We start from the raw sequence: 18584 nt of genomic DNA on the forward strand, positions 1-18584 counted from the left end.
CATTGTATATATTTACACCACATCTTCTTTATCCATCGATGGACATTTGGGCTCTTTCCATACTTTGGCTATTGTTGATAGTGCTGCTATAAACATTGGGGTGCATGTGCCCCTTTGAAACAGGGATAAATACCCTTGGATAAATACCTAGTAGTGCAATTGCTGGGTCGTAGGGTAGTTTTACTTTTAATCTTCTGAGGAACCTCCATACTGTTTTCCAGAGTGGCACCAGTTTGCATTCCCACCAGCAGAGCAAGAGAGATTCTTTCTCTGCATGTTCGCCAACATCTGTTGTTGCTTGAGTTGTTAAGGATAGCCATTCTGACAGGTGTGAGGTGGTATTTCATTGTGGTTTTGATTTGTATTTCCCTGATGATGAGTGATGATGAGCATTTTTTCATATGTTGGTTTGCCATCTGGATGTCTTCTTTGGAGAAGTGTCTATTCAGGTCTTTTGCCCATTTGTTCACTGGATTATTTGTTTTTTGGGTGTTGAATTTGATCAGTTCTTTACAGATTTTGGATACTAACCCTTTATCTGAGATGGCACTTGCAAATATCTCCTCTCATTCTGTCGGTTGCCTTTTAGTTTTGCTGATTTTTCCTTGGCTGTGCAGAAGCTTTTTATTTTGATGAGGTCCCAGTAGTTCATTTTTGCTTTTGTTTCCTTTGCCTCTGGAGACGTGTTAAGAAGTTGCTGTGGCCAAGGTCAAAGAGATTTTTGCCTGCTTTCTCCTCGAGGATTTTGATGACCTCCTGTCTCACTTAGGTCTTTCATCCATTTTGAGTTTCTTTTTGTGTATGGTGTAAGAAAATGGTCCAGGCTCATTCTTCTGCATGTCGCTGTCCAGTTTTCCCAGCACCACTTGCTGAAGAGACTGTCTTTATTCCATTGAATATTCTTTCCTGCTTTGTCAAAGTTAGTTGGCCATATGTTTGTGGGTCCATTTCTGCGTTCTCTATTCTGTTCCATTGATCTGAGTGTCTGTTCTTGTGCCAGTACCATACTGTCTTGATGATTACAGCTTTATAATACAGCTTGAAGTCCGTAGACAGAAAGTTTTATTTTTTTAAAAAAAATTTTTTTTAACGTTTATTTATTTTTGAGACAGAGAGAGACAGAGCATGAACGGGGGAGGGGCAGAGAGAGAGGGAGACACAGAATCTGAAACAGGCTCCGGGCTCTGAGCGGTCAGCACAGAGCCCGACGCGGGGCTCGAACTCACGGGCCGCGAGATCATGACCTGAGCCGAAGTCGGACACTTAACCGACCAAGCCACCCAGGCGCCCCTACAGAAAGTTTTAATAAGCAATCATAGAGGTGACTGATGTAGTTCTTTCCCTCATCACCGACTCCTCTTCATGCAGTTATGTGCCAGGCATTGTGGTAAGTACTCTGGGAACAGATGGGGCTTGTGATAAAAACAAGACACCTGCTCCTGCCACTGTAGAAGGCAGAGCTGGAAGAGCATGGTGCTGCTTCCCATTAACCATGGAATCAGTCTTTTTTTAAGGTAATCATCACTTTTTATGTCTTTTCAATTTATTTATTTAACTCCAAGTTAGTTAACGTACACTGTAGTATTGGTTTCACGAGAACCCATTGATTCATCACTTACATATGACACCCAGTGCCCATCCCGACAAGTGCCCTCCTTAAGGCTGATCATTCATTTAGCCCATCCCCCACCCACCTCCCTCTAGCAACCCTCAGTTTGTTCTCTGTATTTAAGAGTCTCTTATAGTTTGCCCCTCTCTGCTTTTATCTTATTTTTGCTTCCCTTCCCCTATGTTCATCTGTTGTGTTTCTTAAATTCCACATGAGTGAAATCATATGATATTTATCCTGAATGACTTATGTCACTTAGCATAATATACTCTATTTCCATACACGTTGAGGAAACAGAGAGCTTTCCCCCTAAGGTCAGGAACATGACAGGGATGTCCACTCTTACCACTGTTATTCAGCATAGTTCTGGAAGTCCTAGCTTCAGCAATAAGATAACTAAAAGAAATAAAAGGCATACAAATTGGCAAGGAAGAAGTCAAACTTTCACTATTGGCAGATGATATGATACTCGACATGGAAAACCTAAAAGACTCCACGAAAAATCTGCTAGAACTGATACATGAATTCAGCAAAGTCACAGGATATAAAATCACTGTACAGAAATCAGTTGCATATCTATACACCAATAATGAAACAGCAGAGAAATCAAGGAATCAATCCCATTTACAATTGCACCAAAAACCCTAAAATACCTAGGAATAAAGCTAACCAAAGAGATAAAAGATCTACATGCTGAAAACTATGCTGAAAACTACACAAAGCTTGTGAACAAAATTGAAGACACAAAAAATGGAAAAACATTCCATGCTCATGGATTGGAAGAACAAACATGGTTAAAATGTTGATACTGCTCACAAAACCTACACATTCAGTGCAACCCCTTGGTGTTAGCCTTTTTCACGGAAGAAACATGGCCTGTCTTAGCAACTTAAAAAAATTCATTTACTGATTTGTGCTTGGAAAACATAAACTGGGGCACCTGGGTGGCTCAGTCAGTTAAGCATCTGACTTCAGCGCAGGTCATGATCTCACAGCTCATGAGTGCGAGCCCCATATCAGGCTCTGTGCTGACAGCTCAGGGCCTAGAGCCTGCTTCAGATTCTGTGTCTCCCTCTCTCTCTGCCCCTCCCCTGCTCATGCTCTGTCTCTCTCTCAAAAAAATAAACACTAAAAAAAAAAAAGAAAAGAAAACCACAAACTGTATATATTGAAGGTGTACAATATAATGTCTATATGTGTAAACACTGTGAAATGATTGTCCAAACCAAAGCTGTGGACATATCCCTCTCCTCCTATAGTTATCTTTTGCTTTTTGCTGATGAGCAAACTGGAGGTGTACTCATTTAGCAAATTTCAACTATACCATACACTATTAATTACAGTCACCATGCTGTACATGAGATTTCTAGAACTTATTCACAGCTCAAAGTTTGTTCTTTTTGATCAATAGCTCTCCTTTTCCCCCACCCCTCTCTGCAGTTCAACCTTTTTTGGATTCCACATATAAGTGAGATCATGCGGTCTTTGTCTGTGTCTGACTCATTCCACTTAGCATAATGTCCTCCAGGTTCATTCATGTTGTCACAAATGGCAGGGTATCCTCCTCTTTTTAAGACTGAAATAATATTCCATGGTGTTTGTATCTCTCACATTTTCTTTGTATATTCGCCAGCTGATGGACATTTAGATTATTTTCCTATCTTGGCTACTAGAATAATGCATTTCAGCAAATTTTGAAGGGTCTATTTAACGTGTACAGTTCTGCCTCATGAAACATGTAGACCACCTTGGCTCAATGTGAGCCCTGCATCACATGATGGTCGCATGTCAGATTGTTCTGTTTTTCCAGGAATCTACAACTATGGAGTATTATTTTCTTCTGCTGGAAATATTCTTAAAAAGTGAAGAAATAACCGTCATGGCAACAACTTTAACAAGAGAACCTAAGCATAGTATTAAGAGCACCTGAGGTCACAGGAGACACAGGCAGAACTGGAAAGCTGGCCTTTTGTAATGTATTTTTTTCTGGATGGAACTGTATTTAAGATTTAAATAGGTACAATATTCTAGAGATATGATCATTTTTTTTTTTAGTTTAAAAGTTTAAAAACTGTATTTTGAAATAATTAGAAATCAAATTTAAAAATAGAACAAAACAGCACTCCAATTAAAAAACTATAACTGGAGAAAGAGTAGTTTTCAGGAATAAAGCATAAGATTTTAAATACATGATAATGCCAATAGCTTATAAGAAATAACACTAAATACAAGAATATACTGTCACATTTCGCTGCTTGTCAAAGAAACACGTGTCACAGTTAATCCTTTACTTGTTAACACTTAAAATTATTTGAGACCCCAGAAACCTGTATTGAAAAATCATATTTCCAACTGATTGACTTTCCCTTGACTGGAAAAGAAAATAAATGGAAAGTTTCAAACAGCCATGAAGACACCAGTGCAGGAAAAAACACCCAAACAACAAAGATCTATACTCTGATTTCCCACACATGACTAGTAACACACGGACTGCAAAAGGAAACCATAACAGCACCGCACTTCTTTCAAAGACTGAGATGTCAGCCAGAAAAACCGTGCCAATATCAATTAACTAAAGTTCATAAGTTTTAATCATTAGAGAGTCTCCTAGGTCCTTATTCACATATATTCTTATCTCAGATTCAGTTCTAATGAAAATCTTCTATTTACTAGGTCATAATGTGTTAGAAATATAAAAGAAGCAAGGCTAAGGGGTTAGTTTTAAAAGAGAAATACTAACATCAAAAAGAAACAAATTCTGCTTCAGGTAAGATGGAAGTACACATACTTCTTGCCATTTCTCTCACTAAGTACAAATAAAAATCCTAGACATTACATATATTTAAAAAAAGAATAAAAAAGCAAACGGTGGAAAGAAGGAAGCAGAGCAACCATGGACCCCGGGACCTGAGGAACAACACGATGGTTTTTCTCTTGGCTTCAAATATCTCATACTTGGAGTGGAAGAATCAGGCAGTGTGTATATGTCAACAGGTTTAGACAAAATAAACAAATAAACTAGCCAAACGAAGCTTGCGCTCTCTAGCCCCAGGAGAGGAAAAGCCAACCCAGCAAGACAGAAAACTTTTATTCAACAGCCCACCACTCTATCCAAATACCACCGAAGAAACACTGTGGCTCTGCTCCCACCCTTGCCAGCAAAGGCTGCTGGGGGGCCTGGATTTCCACGCTTGCCAGGCAGTAACAGGGCACCCCCAGCCCTCCTGCTGGAATAACGTCAGAGAAGCTGAACTGAACGCCGGGCTTTCATCCCTACCTGGTGCTAATGAGGTCCTCCTCATCACCTGGTATCAGCAGAAAAGAGGTCCGGAGTCTGGCAGGATGAGTCTCTGCCCATCTCTGCCCAACTGGGTAGTGTCTGAGGAAGACTTTCTCCATCAACATCTAGCAGTAATGAGGCCACACACACTGCGGTGTCAATGGAAATGCCCACGCCCCCTGAAGTAATAAGGGGCCCCTCCCCTAACCTGGTGTCCACAGAGACCGAGGGGTGAACTAGACCGCCACCTCCATCTGTCAGTAATGAGGCAACGTCCACCCCCATAGTCTTCCCCAGCTGGTATGGTGCCAGAGCCAGCTAAAGGTGACACTTCAGGAAGTTCCAGAGTCTCATAACATAATACAAAAATGTCCAGGTTTTAATAGAAAACCACTTATTCCAAGAACCAGGAAGATCTCAAACTGAGTGAAAAAAGACAACAGATATCAACACCAAAATGACAGAGATGTCAGAATTATCTGACAAAGATTTTACAGAAGCCATGATTGATAAAAGTGCTCAATCAGCAATTATGAACATGTTTGCAAATGAAAAAATAGCCTCAAGAATAGATGGTTACAGAATCACTATGAAGAACCAATTGAAAATTTTAGAACTGAAAAATACAATAACTGAAATAAAAAACTCAGATTGATTAAAGAAAAGATGTCAGTTCTCTCCACACCACATAGATGTAAAGGCATAATGCAATTCTTATTAAAAAACTCATCAATGTTTTTTGCAGATACAGATAAGATTATTCTAAATTTTATATATAAAGGCAAAGGAATTAGAATACCTAAAATAATTCTGAGAAAGAATCAAGTGGGAGGAATCAGTCTATGTGATTTGAAGACCTACCTTATTACACAAGAATAATTATATAACTACATATTATATAGCTACATAATCACAATAAAAACTGAAGTATTGGTGGAAGTTTAACAAAAGAGATTAACAGAAGAGAGAACCCACATATAGACCCACACGAATACGCTCAACTGAATTCTGATGAGGGGGTCCTAAGTCTCACACCTTATACAAAAGTTAACTCAAAATGAATCATGGGGGGAGGGTGCCTGGGTGGCTCATTTGGTTAAGTGTCTGATTCTTGATTTTGGCTCAGGTCATGATCTCATGGTTTGTGGGTTCTAGCCCTGTGTCGGGCTCTGTGCTGATTGCATGGGCCTGCTTGGGATTCTCTCCTCTCTCTTTCTCTCAAAATAAATAAACTTAAAAAAATTTTTTTTTAAATGAATCATGGACTTAACTATAAAACATTAAAATAGAAGCGTTTAGGAAAAAGAGAAAATTTTTTTTCAACGTTTTTTATTTATTTTTGGGACAGAGAGAGACAGAGCATGAACGGGGGAGGGGCAGAGAGAGAGGGAGACACAGAATCGGAAACAGGCTCCAGGCTCCGAGCCATCAGCCCAGAGCCTGACGCGGGGCTCGAACTCACGGACCGCGAGATCGTGACCTGGCTGAAGTCGGACGCTTAACCGACTGCGCCACCCAGGCGCCCCGGAAAAAGAGAAAATTTTTAGGATCTAGGTCATTAAGCACAGAGTTCTTAGACTTGACATCAAAGCACAATCTATAAAAAGAAAAGTGGATAAACTGGACTTCGTAGAAATAATAACTTGTGCTCTGGGAAGGACCCAACTAAGATGAAAAGCTAAGCTCCAGAGGAGCACATGCCTGACAAAGTATCTAGAATGTATACAGTTCTCTGACATTCAACAGTAAAACAGCAAGTAATCTAATTAGAAAATGTACAAAAGACATTAAGAGAAACTTCATTAAAGAGGATAGATAGCAAACACGCACATGAAAAGATATTGTCATCATTAGCCATTAGGGAAATGAAAATTAATACAATGAGCTATTACTACACACCCATAAAAATGGATAAAATAAAAACTATTAACAACACCGGTGCCAGCTGGTGAGGATGTGAAACACTGATCAATCTTACAGTGGTGATGGATACAGTCACTCTGAAAAACAGTTTGGCAATTTTTTAAAAACACGAATATGCAACCACCGTATGATCCAGCAATTGTACTTTCAGTCATTTATCCAAAGAAATAAAAATTTCTGTTCACACAAAACATATACACGAGTATTTACAGCAGCTTTATTTGTCATAACCCAAACTGGAAATCACCCAGATGTCCTTCAGGTTAACCCCCCTTTGGTGCACCACCCACATCATGGAGAACACTCAGCAATAAAAACAGTGAACCGCTGGTGCACACAACAACCTGGACGGATCCCAGAGTGTTGCACCGGGGGAAAAAAGTCCATCACTAAAGGTTACATACGGTATGACGGCATTTATAGAGCGCTCTAGAAATGCAAAACCTGAGATGAAATGAGAACAGATTAGTGATCTCCAGAGGGTGGGAGTGGGAGCGAAGTGGGTGTCACTATAAAAGGCAACGTCAGGAATCTCTGCGACGATGTTCTGTATCTTGCATGCCTAAGTGTCATTATTCTGGTTTTGAGGTTGAACTATAGTTTTGTAAAATGTTACCATTGGGGAAAACTAAGTAAAGGGTATTATGGGATTTCTATTTTTTTTTTTTTACAACAGCATGTGAATCTACAACTATCTTAAAATAAAGACTTCAATTTAAAAAAGAGAAATTTCAGCCAATAGAGAGAAAATCTTTAATAGATAAACTCACCAAGCTTACCTGTCAGGCTACCATTATAAACTAAATAAAGGTTAACAGCTCAAGGCAAAACAGCAATACAACAGGAAATATTTGATGCTTATCATAATAATCCTAGGGCATAAAGGAAAAATCAAAAATTTATCATAATTTGTATAAAAGATCACAGAAATTTAGAAAGACTGGTATTAAAAACGTTAAGGTTTACAAAATCCGTAAGTATCCCATTTTGACAACGCTCCTTATGCACCACCCATGACTTGAGACCCCCCCAGTGACCCTCCCCCCCTTCTTGCCAGGTCAGTGTAACAACTCTCTACTTGTTCTTTTGTTCTTGTCTCCAGGTGCTTTCATTTCATCCTCTAGTCCTTGGCTGTAATCAACTAAAATGTAAATGCAGTCATGACACTCTGGTCTTCCTCCTTCAACAGCATCTCCGAATACTAAGGACAGGGTTTAATTGCTTTAGATCAGCACACAAGTGGTTTTATGAAATATCTCCTTACCCACTCTATAGCTTCATCTCCTAATGCTCTTCCACATTTTCCCGTGTGTAAATCACATAACGTTTCTCTCTTATATTCCATAACATTAAACCTCTCCACATATTGTCCTCTTTGAGTTAAATTCCCTTCCTGCTCCGGCCGCCTGGATAACTCCTGGTCATCTAACAAGACTTCCAGGAGTTCTTTGTTCCGGACTATGTGAATGTGCTTCCATAGTACGTCACAGTATTCATCGCATAGCATCGCCAGGCTTTATTCCTTCACTGTTAGTAAGTTGAGGGCAGGAATCGTGCATTTACTTTTTTATTCTTCAGTATACGAAATCTTTAAGTCTCCCAGCAAATATTACTTTAGTGAATAAATGGCTGTCTTCTAGATTATTTTTAAATGTTCAAAAATCACTTGTAAATGTCTTAAATTCCTTGAATTTTTCTTTTAATATATTATGGATAATATAACCATGGATATTCACACATACTGATATCTAAACCTACTTGAATCTATTTATATTTTTTAGCTTACGATATATATCCACATGTAGAGGTTTGATAAACATGACTTACTATGTAAAGTATAATTTCTTCTTATTTATTCTAAGGGTATATATTTCCGGCTTCATGGGAAACTTCAAACTTCATCATTTTCCCAAACAGATAATGCAGTTACCCCATATTTCATGTTCACCAGGTAATTCATTACATGATTCTCTAGCTAATTTTCTTCTGCCTTTAGGATATTTAAGAAATCTGTCTTACAAATTTTAGCGACTCTTCCAAAGTATTTGCCCTTCATTTATTACCTGGTAGTCTTTGTTCTCTTTATTTGGGAAAATTTCCCCATTCTGTCCTTTTTTCTCTTTTTCTGCCAGTTAGTTACATAGGAATTTTGTCTGATAATCTGATCTTTTAAGTCTATATGCTTACATTAGTATTTTAAAACTATTTGGAGGTTGAGTTGGGTCCAAGATAGCAGCACAGCAAGTCCTGAACCATGTCCTCCCCTGGACACAAATCTACAACTATGTATGGAATAATTCCCATGGAAAGGGACCTGAAAATGGAATGAACAGAGCCTCCACAACAAAGGATAAAAGGGCAACATCAGTAAGAGAGGGAGGCAGAAACATGAACTTGTTAGGGGAAAACAACACCCCAGCTGCTATGGGTCACAAACAGAAGGGATATAAAAGGTATGCAATGTTTGCTGGAGGAGTAAGAGATTCCAACTCCATATCCCAAACCTTAGATCCTGCACAGGAGAGAGGAGCCCCCAAAACAGTGAACAGGGATTATGTCAGGAAAACTATAAAACCATAGGGAACAGAAAACTCACTCTAACAGGCTTTGGCACAGACTCAAACACTAGTCTGAACTGCACACAGACAATAGGGAAAGGAGACCCATTCATTCACCTTAAAAAGTCTGTGGGAGGGACTGGAAACAGCAGGGACTTTCCCCTGGGGAAAGAGACAATGGCAGAAGCCACTCAGTTTACCTTCCTAATTCTAGTACCAGGGAGCACCCTTGTGGAATTCTTCCTCTAATCTGCTAGCACCAATGCCTATGCCCTTGAGAGCTGTGCCCACCAACGCACTGCACAGTCAGGAATGTGCTTTGCAACTGGGGTCGGGAGCCACCCCTACCTGCCAACCCATGACAGCAGTCACAGGGGCTTCCTGCAGTGAGACTGAGTCCCGGCCCCGCCCACTAGCACGCACAGCTATGGCCTCACTGTAGTAAGAGGGTGCACACAGCCCACAAAGAAGACCATCCTTGAGTGCCATGCTTTGGTGACCAGAGGATACTGCACTTTTGAGCCTCGTAAGACATCTCTTACATAAGGTTACCCCTTCCAGACTGGGAGAGGTGGCTGTCTTACCTAAATATATAGAAACAAACACAGAGCATCAAGAAAAAGGAGGAGAAAAACAAATACGTTCCAAAAGAAAGAACAAGATAATACCACAGAAAAAACTAAATGAGGAGCGCCTGGGTGGCTCAGTTGGTTAAGTGTCCGACTTTGTCTCAGGTCATGATCTCGCGGTTTGTGAGTTTGAGCCCCACATCAGGATCTGTGCTGATAGCTCAGGGCCTCGAGCCTGCTTCAGATTCTCTGTCTCCCTCTCTCTCTGTCCCTCCCCCACTTGTGTTCTTTCTGTCTCTCAAAAATGAATAAATGTAAAAAAAAAATTAAAAAAAGGAAAAAACTAAATGAAATGGTGATAAGTAATCTGTCTAATAAAGAGTTTAAAGTAATAGTTATAAAGTTCACCGAACTTCAGAGAAAAATGGATGAACAGGGAGAGAACCTCAACAAAGAGACAGAAACAAAAAGGTATGCAATGTTTGCTGGAGGAATAAGAGATTCTGAACTGAACTTGTAACAGAAGTTGTAACTGAACAGAAAGTTGTAAGTGAACTGAAAAATTCACTAGAAGGGTTCAACAGCAGCCTGAATGAGGTCGAACAAATCGGCAAGTTGGAAAACAAAGCAATGAAATTCACAGAGACTGAGCAGCAAATGTAAAAATGAATTAAGAACAGTGACGATACCCTAAGGGACCTTTGGGACAATTATCAAGCAGAATAATGTTCGCATTATAGAGATCCCAGAAGAAGAAGACAGAGGAAAGAGCCAGAAAAATTATGTGAGAAATAATGGTTGAAAACTTCTTCAATCAGGGGAAGGAATCAGACATCTAAGTCCAGGAAGCCCAGAGAGTTCCAAATAAGATGAACACAAAGAAATCCACACTGAGACATATTATAATCAAAATGATAAAAGTTAAGGATAAAGAGAGAATCCTAAAAGCAGCAAGAGAAAAACAACTTGTTACATACAAGGGGAAACCCCAAAAACTCACAGCAGAATTTCCAGCAGAAACATTATGGGCCAGAAGGGTGTGGCATGACATATTTAAGATGCTGAAAGAAAACAGAATCTTTCAATCAAGAATTCTCTACACAGTGAAGTTACCACTCAGGATTGAAGGACAGATTTGGAGTTAAAGGAGTTCATCGCCACCAAACCAGCTCTGTAAGAAGCATTAAAGGGTCTTCTTTCAGCTGAAAAGAAATGGCACTAATTAATAAGAAAACACAGAAAAGTAAAAACCTTACTGGAAAAGGTAATATATAACAAAGGTAGTAGATCAATCACTTATAAAGCTAGCATGAAGGTTAAAAGACAAAAGTAGTTAAAATTATTAAAAGTACAATAATTAATTAAAGGAAACAGGACAAAAAGATGTAAAATGTGTTATTGAAAATATAAAAGCTGGGGGGGGGTGTTGTAAAAAGGTAAAGTTTTGGAATATGCTTCAAATTAAGTTGCTATCAACTTAAAACAGACTTATTTACATACGATATTTTATGTGAATCTGACAGCAATCAGAAGGAAAAAACTTATAACAAATACACAAAAGAAAATAAGAAAGGAATCTAAACATGACACTACAGAAAGCCAGATCACAAAAGACAAGAGAAGAAAGAAACAAGAAAGAACAATAAAATTGCCATAAAACAATGAGCAAAATGGCAATAAGTGTATACTTACCAATAATTATTTTAAAAGTAAATGGCCTAAATTCACCAATCAAAAGACAGTGACTGAAGAGATTAAAAAAAAAAAAAAAAGAAAAAAGAAAAACAAGACCTATCTACATGCTGCCTACAAGAGACTAACTTCAGAAATAAGCATGCATGGACTGAAAGAAAGGGATGGAAAAGATATTCCATGCAAATGAAAATGAAAAGATGGAGGAGCTATACTCATATCAGACAAAAGAGACTTGAAAACAAAGACTGTAATTTAAGGCAAAAAGGGTACTGTATAATGACAAAAGGGTCAATCCAGCAAGAAAACATATAATTTATAAATACATAGGAACCCAATGTACAAGCACCAAAATATATAAAGCAAATTTTAACAGACCTAAAGAGAGAAAATGAAAGCAATACAATAATAGTAGGAAACTTCAATACCCACTTTCATTAATCAATAGATCATTCAGAAAAAAAAATCAATATGGAAACATCAGCCTTAAAAAACACATTAGACGACACAGACTTAATAAATATACACAGAACATTCAATCCAAAAGTTGCAGCATACACATTCTTCTCAAGTGCCCATTAAACATTCTCTTGAATAGATCATGCATTGGACAACAAAACAAGTCTCAATGAATTCAAGAAGACTGAAATCATATCAAGCATCTTTTCTAGCCACAATAGTATAAAACTAGAAATTCATTACCAGAAGATAAATGGGAAAACTATAAATATGTGGAGTTTAACAATATGTTACTGAGCAGCTGTGTAAGAGAAGAAATCAAGGAAGAAATTAAAAAAAAATCTAGAAACAAATGAAAACAGAAATATGACATACTGAAATCTATATATAGCAAAAGCGGTTCTAAGCGGTAAGTTCATAACAATACAGGTCTACCTCAAAAAACAATAAAAATGTCAATCTAACTTTACACCTACAGGAACTAGAAAAAGAACAAACAAAGCCCCAAACTAGAAGAAGGAAAATAATAAAGATCAGAGGAGAAAGAAATGCAGAGAGACTAAAAGGACAATAGAAAAGATCACTGAAACTAAGAGCTGGTTCTCTGAAAAGATAAAATCAACAAATACTTAGCTAGACTAACCAAGAACAGAAGAGAGAGGACTCAAACAAATACAATCAGAAATGAAAGAGGAGAAATTACAACTGATATCACAGATATACAAAGGATCATACCAGATTACTAGGAGCAATTATACATCAACAAATTGGAAAATATAGAAGAAATGAAAAAATTCTTAGGAACACACAATCTTCCAAGACTGAATCATGAAGAAACAGAAAATCAGAACAGACCAATTATTAGTAAGGAGAATGAATCAGTAATCAAAAATCCCCCAAAAAACAAAAGTCCAGGACCAGATGGCTTTACTGGTATTGTCTACCAAACATTCAAAGAAGATTTAATACCTATACTTCTCACACTCTTCCAAAAAATAGAAGAGGAAGGAAAGCTTCCAAACAAATTCTACAAGGTCAGCATTACCCCGAGAGCAAAACTACACAAGAACATCACAAAAAAAGGAAATTACAGGCCAACATCCTTGATGAACACAGATGTAAAAATCAACAAATATTAGCAAACCAATTCCAACAGTACGTTAAAAGGATCATAAACCACGGCCGCCTGGGTGACTCAGTTGGTTAAGAGTCCAACTCTTGATTTCAGCTCAAGTCATGATCTAATGGTTCATGAGATTAAGCCCCACACTGGGCTCTGCGCTGACAGTGCAAAGCCTGGTTGGGATTCTCTCTCTGCCCCTCTAGTGTCTTTCTCTCTCTCTCTCTCTCTCTCTCTCAAAATAAATAAGTTAACTTTAAAAAAGAAAAAGAAAAAAAAAAGTCATACACCAGAATCAACTGGGATATATTCCAGGGATGCAAGCTTGGTTCAACATCTGCAAATCAATTAAAATGATTCACTATATTAACAAAATGAAAGATAAAAATTATATGAACATCTCAATAGATGCAGAAAAAGCATGACAAAAGTCAACATCTATTTATGATAAAAACACTCAACGAAGTGGGTAGAAAAGAATGTACCTAAACATAATAAAGGCCATATATGACAATTCCACCGTTAACATCATAATGGTGATCCTCTAAGAACAGGGATGGGATGGGCAAGGATGCTCACTCATGGCACTAGTATTCAATAGAGTACTGGAAGTCCCAGACATGGCAATTAGGCAAGGAAAAAAAAAGTCATTCAAATCGGAAAGACAGAAACAAAACTGTCACTATTGGCAGATGACATGATAATATATACAGAAAACCCTAAAGAATCCACCAAAAGACTGCTAGAATGAATCTATAAATTCAGTAAAGTTGCAGATACAAAATCAATATTCAGAAATCCATTTCATTTCTATGCACTAATAATGAGAATCAAGAAAACAATCCCATTTATAATTCCATCAAAAAGAATAAGATATCTGGCAATAAATGTAACCAAGAAGATGGAAGACCTCTACACTGAAAACTGGAAGACGCTGGTGAAAGAAACTTAAGAAGATGCAAATAAGGGGCCCCTGGGTGGCTCAGTCGGTTGAGGTTGAGCATCCGACTTCAGCTCAGGTCATGATCTTGTGGTTCGTGACTTCATGCCCCACATAGGGCTCACTGCTGTCAGCCTGTCAGTGCAGAGCCCACTTTGGATCCTCTGCCCCCTCTCTTTGCCCTTCGCTTGCTTGCTCCCCCCCCCCCAATAAATAATTAAAAAAAAAAAAAGAAGATGCAAACAAACAGAAAGATGTTCTGTGCTCATGGATTGGGAGAATTAATATTGTTAGACTGTCCATACCACACAAGGCAATCTAAAGATTCAATGCAATCCCTGTCAAAATACCAATGGCATATTTTATAAAACCAGAATAATTCTACAATTTATATGGAGCCACAAAAGATCTCAGAGAGCCAAAACAATCTTGAGAAAGAACAGAGCTGGAGGTATCACACTTCTTGATCTCAAGCTATGCTGCAAACCTAGACTAATCAAAACAGTATGATATTGGTATAAAAATAAACACACAGATCCATGGAACCAAAGTCAGCAAATGACAAATTTCATATGATTTCACTCATATGTTTAGGAAACACAATAGAAGAAGATAGGAGAATGGGAAGGAAAAATAAGATAAAAACAAGAGGGAGGCAAACCATAAGAGACTTAAATACAGAGAACAAACTGAGGGTTGCTGGAGGGGACGTGGATGGGGGATGGGCTAAATGGGTGATGGGCATTAAGAAGGGCACTTGTTGGGATGAGCGCTGGGTGTCATATGTAAGTGATGAATCACTGGGTTCTACTCCTGAATCAATACTACACTGTATGTTCACTAACTTGGAGTTTAACAAATAAATTAAAAAAAAAATACAAACCAAACAAAATTAAAACAAACTTAAAGAAAACCACAACTATCTGAGGCTCCTTTTGGACTCTTCTTAACATCTGTTTCAATTTCTTACCCTTATGAAGTCACATTAAATCAGATCATCATTTCTAAAGTTTAATAATAGAATAAACAAAAATTTTTTTCTTCTGATATAATGTTTAATCATTTGTACTCAACCAGTTATGCTTGTTCAGTAAATAGATGCCTTTTTAGTTATAGATAAAAGATAGTTCCAAAATTGAAATTTTTAAAAATGTGGGAAATAGTTAATTTCTGTGTGTGTGTGTGTGTGTGTGTGTGTGTGTGTGTGTGTGTATCTTAAGATTACTTGATCTACATAGTAGCATAATAGAAAACTATGTGAGGATGTGCTCCAGCAAACTGTTATAAAACAAAACAAAAGGGATGCTATGGGAAATAAGAAACTGTGTCTCCAAATCCCAAGAGCAAAAAGGGGAAGTCCCAGAATGCCATAAGGAAGGCCTTATGCATTAGGCCTACAGATAGCCAGTACATATGGGGGCAGTATCTACAGAAGGTAGGAGGTCTTGGAGTAAAAGAAAGGGGACTCCGTTCTACAGATACTGAATAAAAGAATGGAAAACTTGAGAATGTGATAAAAACATTTAAGAAAAATACTGGCAGATAGAAAAGGAAAGCAGTAGTAAATAACAAGAAAATTAAATGTGTGTGATTTTAAGCAATGAATGGGAATAAATAAAGAAAAATTGATGCTACGGACACTTTCTTTGAATACTACTGGGGACACAGCACTGACAATGTCAAAGTATAACTTACCTAAGAGTGGAAGGAGAACAGCTCTGCTTGTAGGAAAAAATGGTTTTTAGACAGAAACTGTGACCATGATGGGAGCAGACAGCATAAACTTACATGAAGTAAAACATAAATAGATAACAGCAAGGCCCCAAAGGCCATTATCATAGACACATTTTGAAATTCAGGAGTGCACAAATAACTTGGCCCCCTTTATAAAAAATGAAATGATTTGGGGCACCTGGGTGGCTCAGTCGTTTAAGTGTCCAACTTTGGCTCAGGTCATGATCTCACAGTTCGTGGGTTCGAACCCCACGTCAGGCTCTGTGCTGACAGCTCAGAGCCTAGAGCCTGTTTCAGATTCTGTGTCTCCCTCTCTCTGCCCCTCCCCTGTTCATGCTCTGTCTCTGTCTCAAAAATAAATAAACATTAAAAAAAATAACAAAATTTTTAAAAATTTTAAAAAATGAAATGATTAGTGTTTAAAAGGAAATTTTTACATGTCTTTACACAGCACTGTAAGGTAACAAAAATAAAGCGTAATTAAATTATATTGGAAAATGTCCTCTTAGAATTTTAAACCAAAATTTCTCTTCTTTCTACATCAGAATTGTTTTTTTGATGAGAAAAGTATTTGATGAGAGAAAACAGGAAGTCACTTTGTGCTATTTTACAAAGCAACTCAATTATTAGAAAACACACAATTGACAGATATTATTAATCAACAAAATAAACTAAATAAGGAAGAAGCAGTACTGGTCAGACACTGTGATACGTATTTTTCCACATGTTTTCAACTATTCCTCTTCTAACATTACCTTTTTGCTCTACATAACAATCCCTTGAGTTGCATGTTATTGATTCCAATCATAAAAACAAGAAACTGAGGCTGAGAGATTAAATACCTTGCTCTAATTCATGGAACGAGGATTTAAACCTAGATATTTGATCTAGCCCATGACTGTTTCAACATATGACTATTCATCTTTATTGAACACCTGGCACGTGCCTTTTATAGGTCCCCAGAGCCAAAAGGTAGGGGAACCACAGTAAGACACAAATACAAAACAAAACTTCATTAAATAATTTTATACCAGATAATGAAAGAGTTAATCTAAAGAGAAATACCATGCCAGAAAAAAATTACAGGTAAACAATTTTGTATTCCCCAAATGGGATTTGCAACACATGCCCAATGATGCAGTTGATAAACGCTAGGGATTTGCTGCTACTGACATATTGTGGAAATATAGACAAGGTAGCAAAAACATTATTACCAATCTGTCTAAAAAACCAAAATCTAGTAATTCAAAGAAACCTTGAAAAATGTGAAGCAGTGACTGGATGGTTTACACTTTTACTTTATTAGGCTTCTAGTTTACACTAAAAAACTGCACTTTTTTTTATGGAAGTCATTTATAATATTCTTTGTATCATATTTCCACAATTATTTATATTTTCCCCCATTTTTCTGATTGGATGAATGAAGACAGCCATATAAAAAATTATATAGAAGTGAATAACAAAATCAAGTTACATTCCATTAGAGACTAAGGCTCTAATTGGTCATCTTTTAATTTGTCATGAAATGATACGGAAGACAAAGAGAACAGTACATTTTGCAGTCATATGACACTGTTATAGGAAGTTCTATGACAAGAAAAGACTGCTATGGTCACAGTCAGTGGAATTAGACAACATACCAACATCTTTGTGCTTTAGGCAAAAAAACGGTAAGAAAATTTATGAAGGGACAAAAATCTTGATCAGTGTTTTACAGACAATGTCACGACTTAAGTTCATAAAATGCTACAAAGTAGAGAAACTATTAATTTATAATGACTTTGATTTTCTACAATTCTGAAGAAAATATGATTACTTACTTTTTTCTCCGGTTTGATTCCACAAAATATTTACGAGCTCGATTTCGACATATTTTTTGTTGCTGCAGTAATATCTGGCGCTCTTCTTCCAAATTTTTCTCTAGATGGATTTTCATATCTCTAATGATAGCACAAAGTTAAGGACAATGGCTCATGTCTTCAGTGGATGAGTGTCAGTGCTATCTGATAGATGTAATCACAGCCTCATATTAATGATGCAATGATTTTTTGCGGAACAATTAATATGTGTATACATTAGTGTTAGTATATGGCCAGCAAATGTTTTACGTAAAAAGGAGTCTGAATTAGTATTAGAACTGAAGACACATCTCACTTTCCCTGGGGAAAAAACTGTACTTTTAGGTATTATGAATTCAGATAATGAGACTGCATAGCTTTACATTCATTACGAACCTCCACAAAACCAGCTAAGTGCAAAGCTGGATTGGATTTCTCATTCTTTGTTGTTCTCTATAGCTCCCTGTCACATTTGCAATAAATTCTCTATCTCTAGACCCACTATATAAAGCATTTTATAATCCAGTCTGTTTGTTCAGCTTCAATTTTCAACGTTTCCCTGCATGAATCCTATGTGCAGACACATGAAGACACTGACGGAACAGACCGGGCGCTTCATACCATTACCACCGCCCAGCACCTCCTTGGCTAACTCCCCACATCTGCCTGGGGCCACCACACACAGTTCCTCTCCTATTTTCTAGCCACTGGAGAACTTGACATCTTCCTGAGTACATGCTACAAATATCTGTCTCTACATTTCTAGAACTGCAATGCATGGCATGGTGCTTAGAATATAGTAATGGTTTAATAAAACCTCACTGAACCATTTCCTCAGAGAAAATTCTCCACAGACATACAG

At 37.6% G+C, this 18584-nt stretch overlaps 1 protein-coding gene across 2 annotated transcripts in view; it reads right to left on the minus strand.

Annotated features, from left to right (window-relative positions):
* Positions 1 to 18584, minus strand: part of CEP126 (centrosomal protein 126) — a 103992-nt gene that overhangs the window by 83908 nt on the left and 1500 nt on the right. For both annotated transcript variants that reach the window (XM_049614369.1, XM_049614378.1), the window contains exon 2: positions 17705 to 17824. In XM_049614369.1, coding sequence (XP_049470326.1) covers positions 17705 to 17824 — 120 coding nt within the window. The remainder of the gene's footprint in view (positions 1 to 17704; positions 17825 to 18584) is intronic.

The sequence above is a fragment of the Panthera uncia genome, chromosome D1 (genome assembly GCF_023721935.1).
Source record: "Panthera uncia isolate 11264 chromosome D1, Puncia_PCG_1.0, whole genome shotgun sequence".
Lineage (NCBI taxonomy): Eukaryota > Metazoa > Chordata > Mammalia > Carnivora > Felidae > Panthera > Panthera uncia.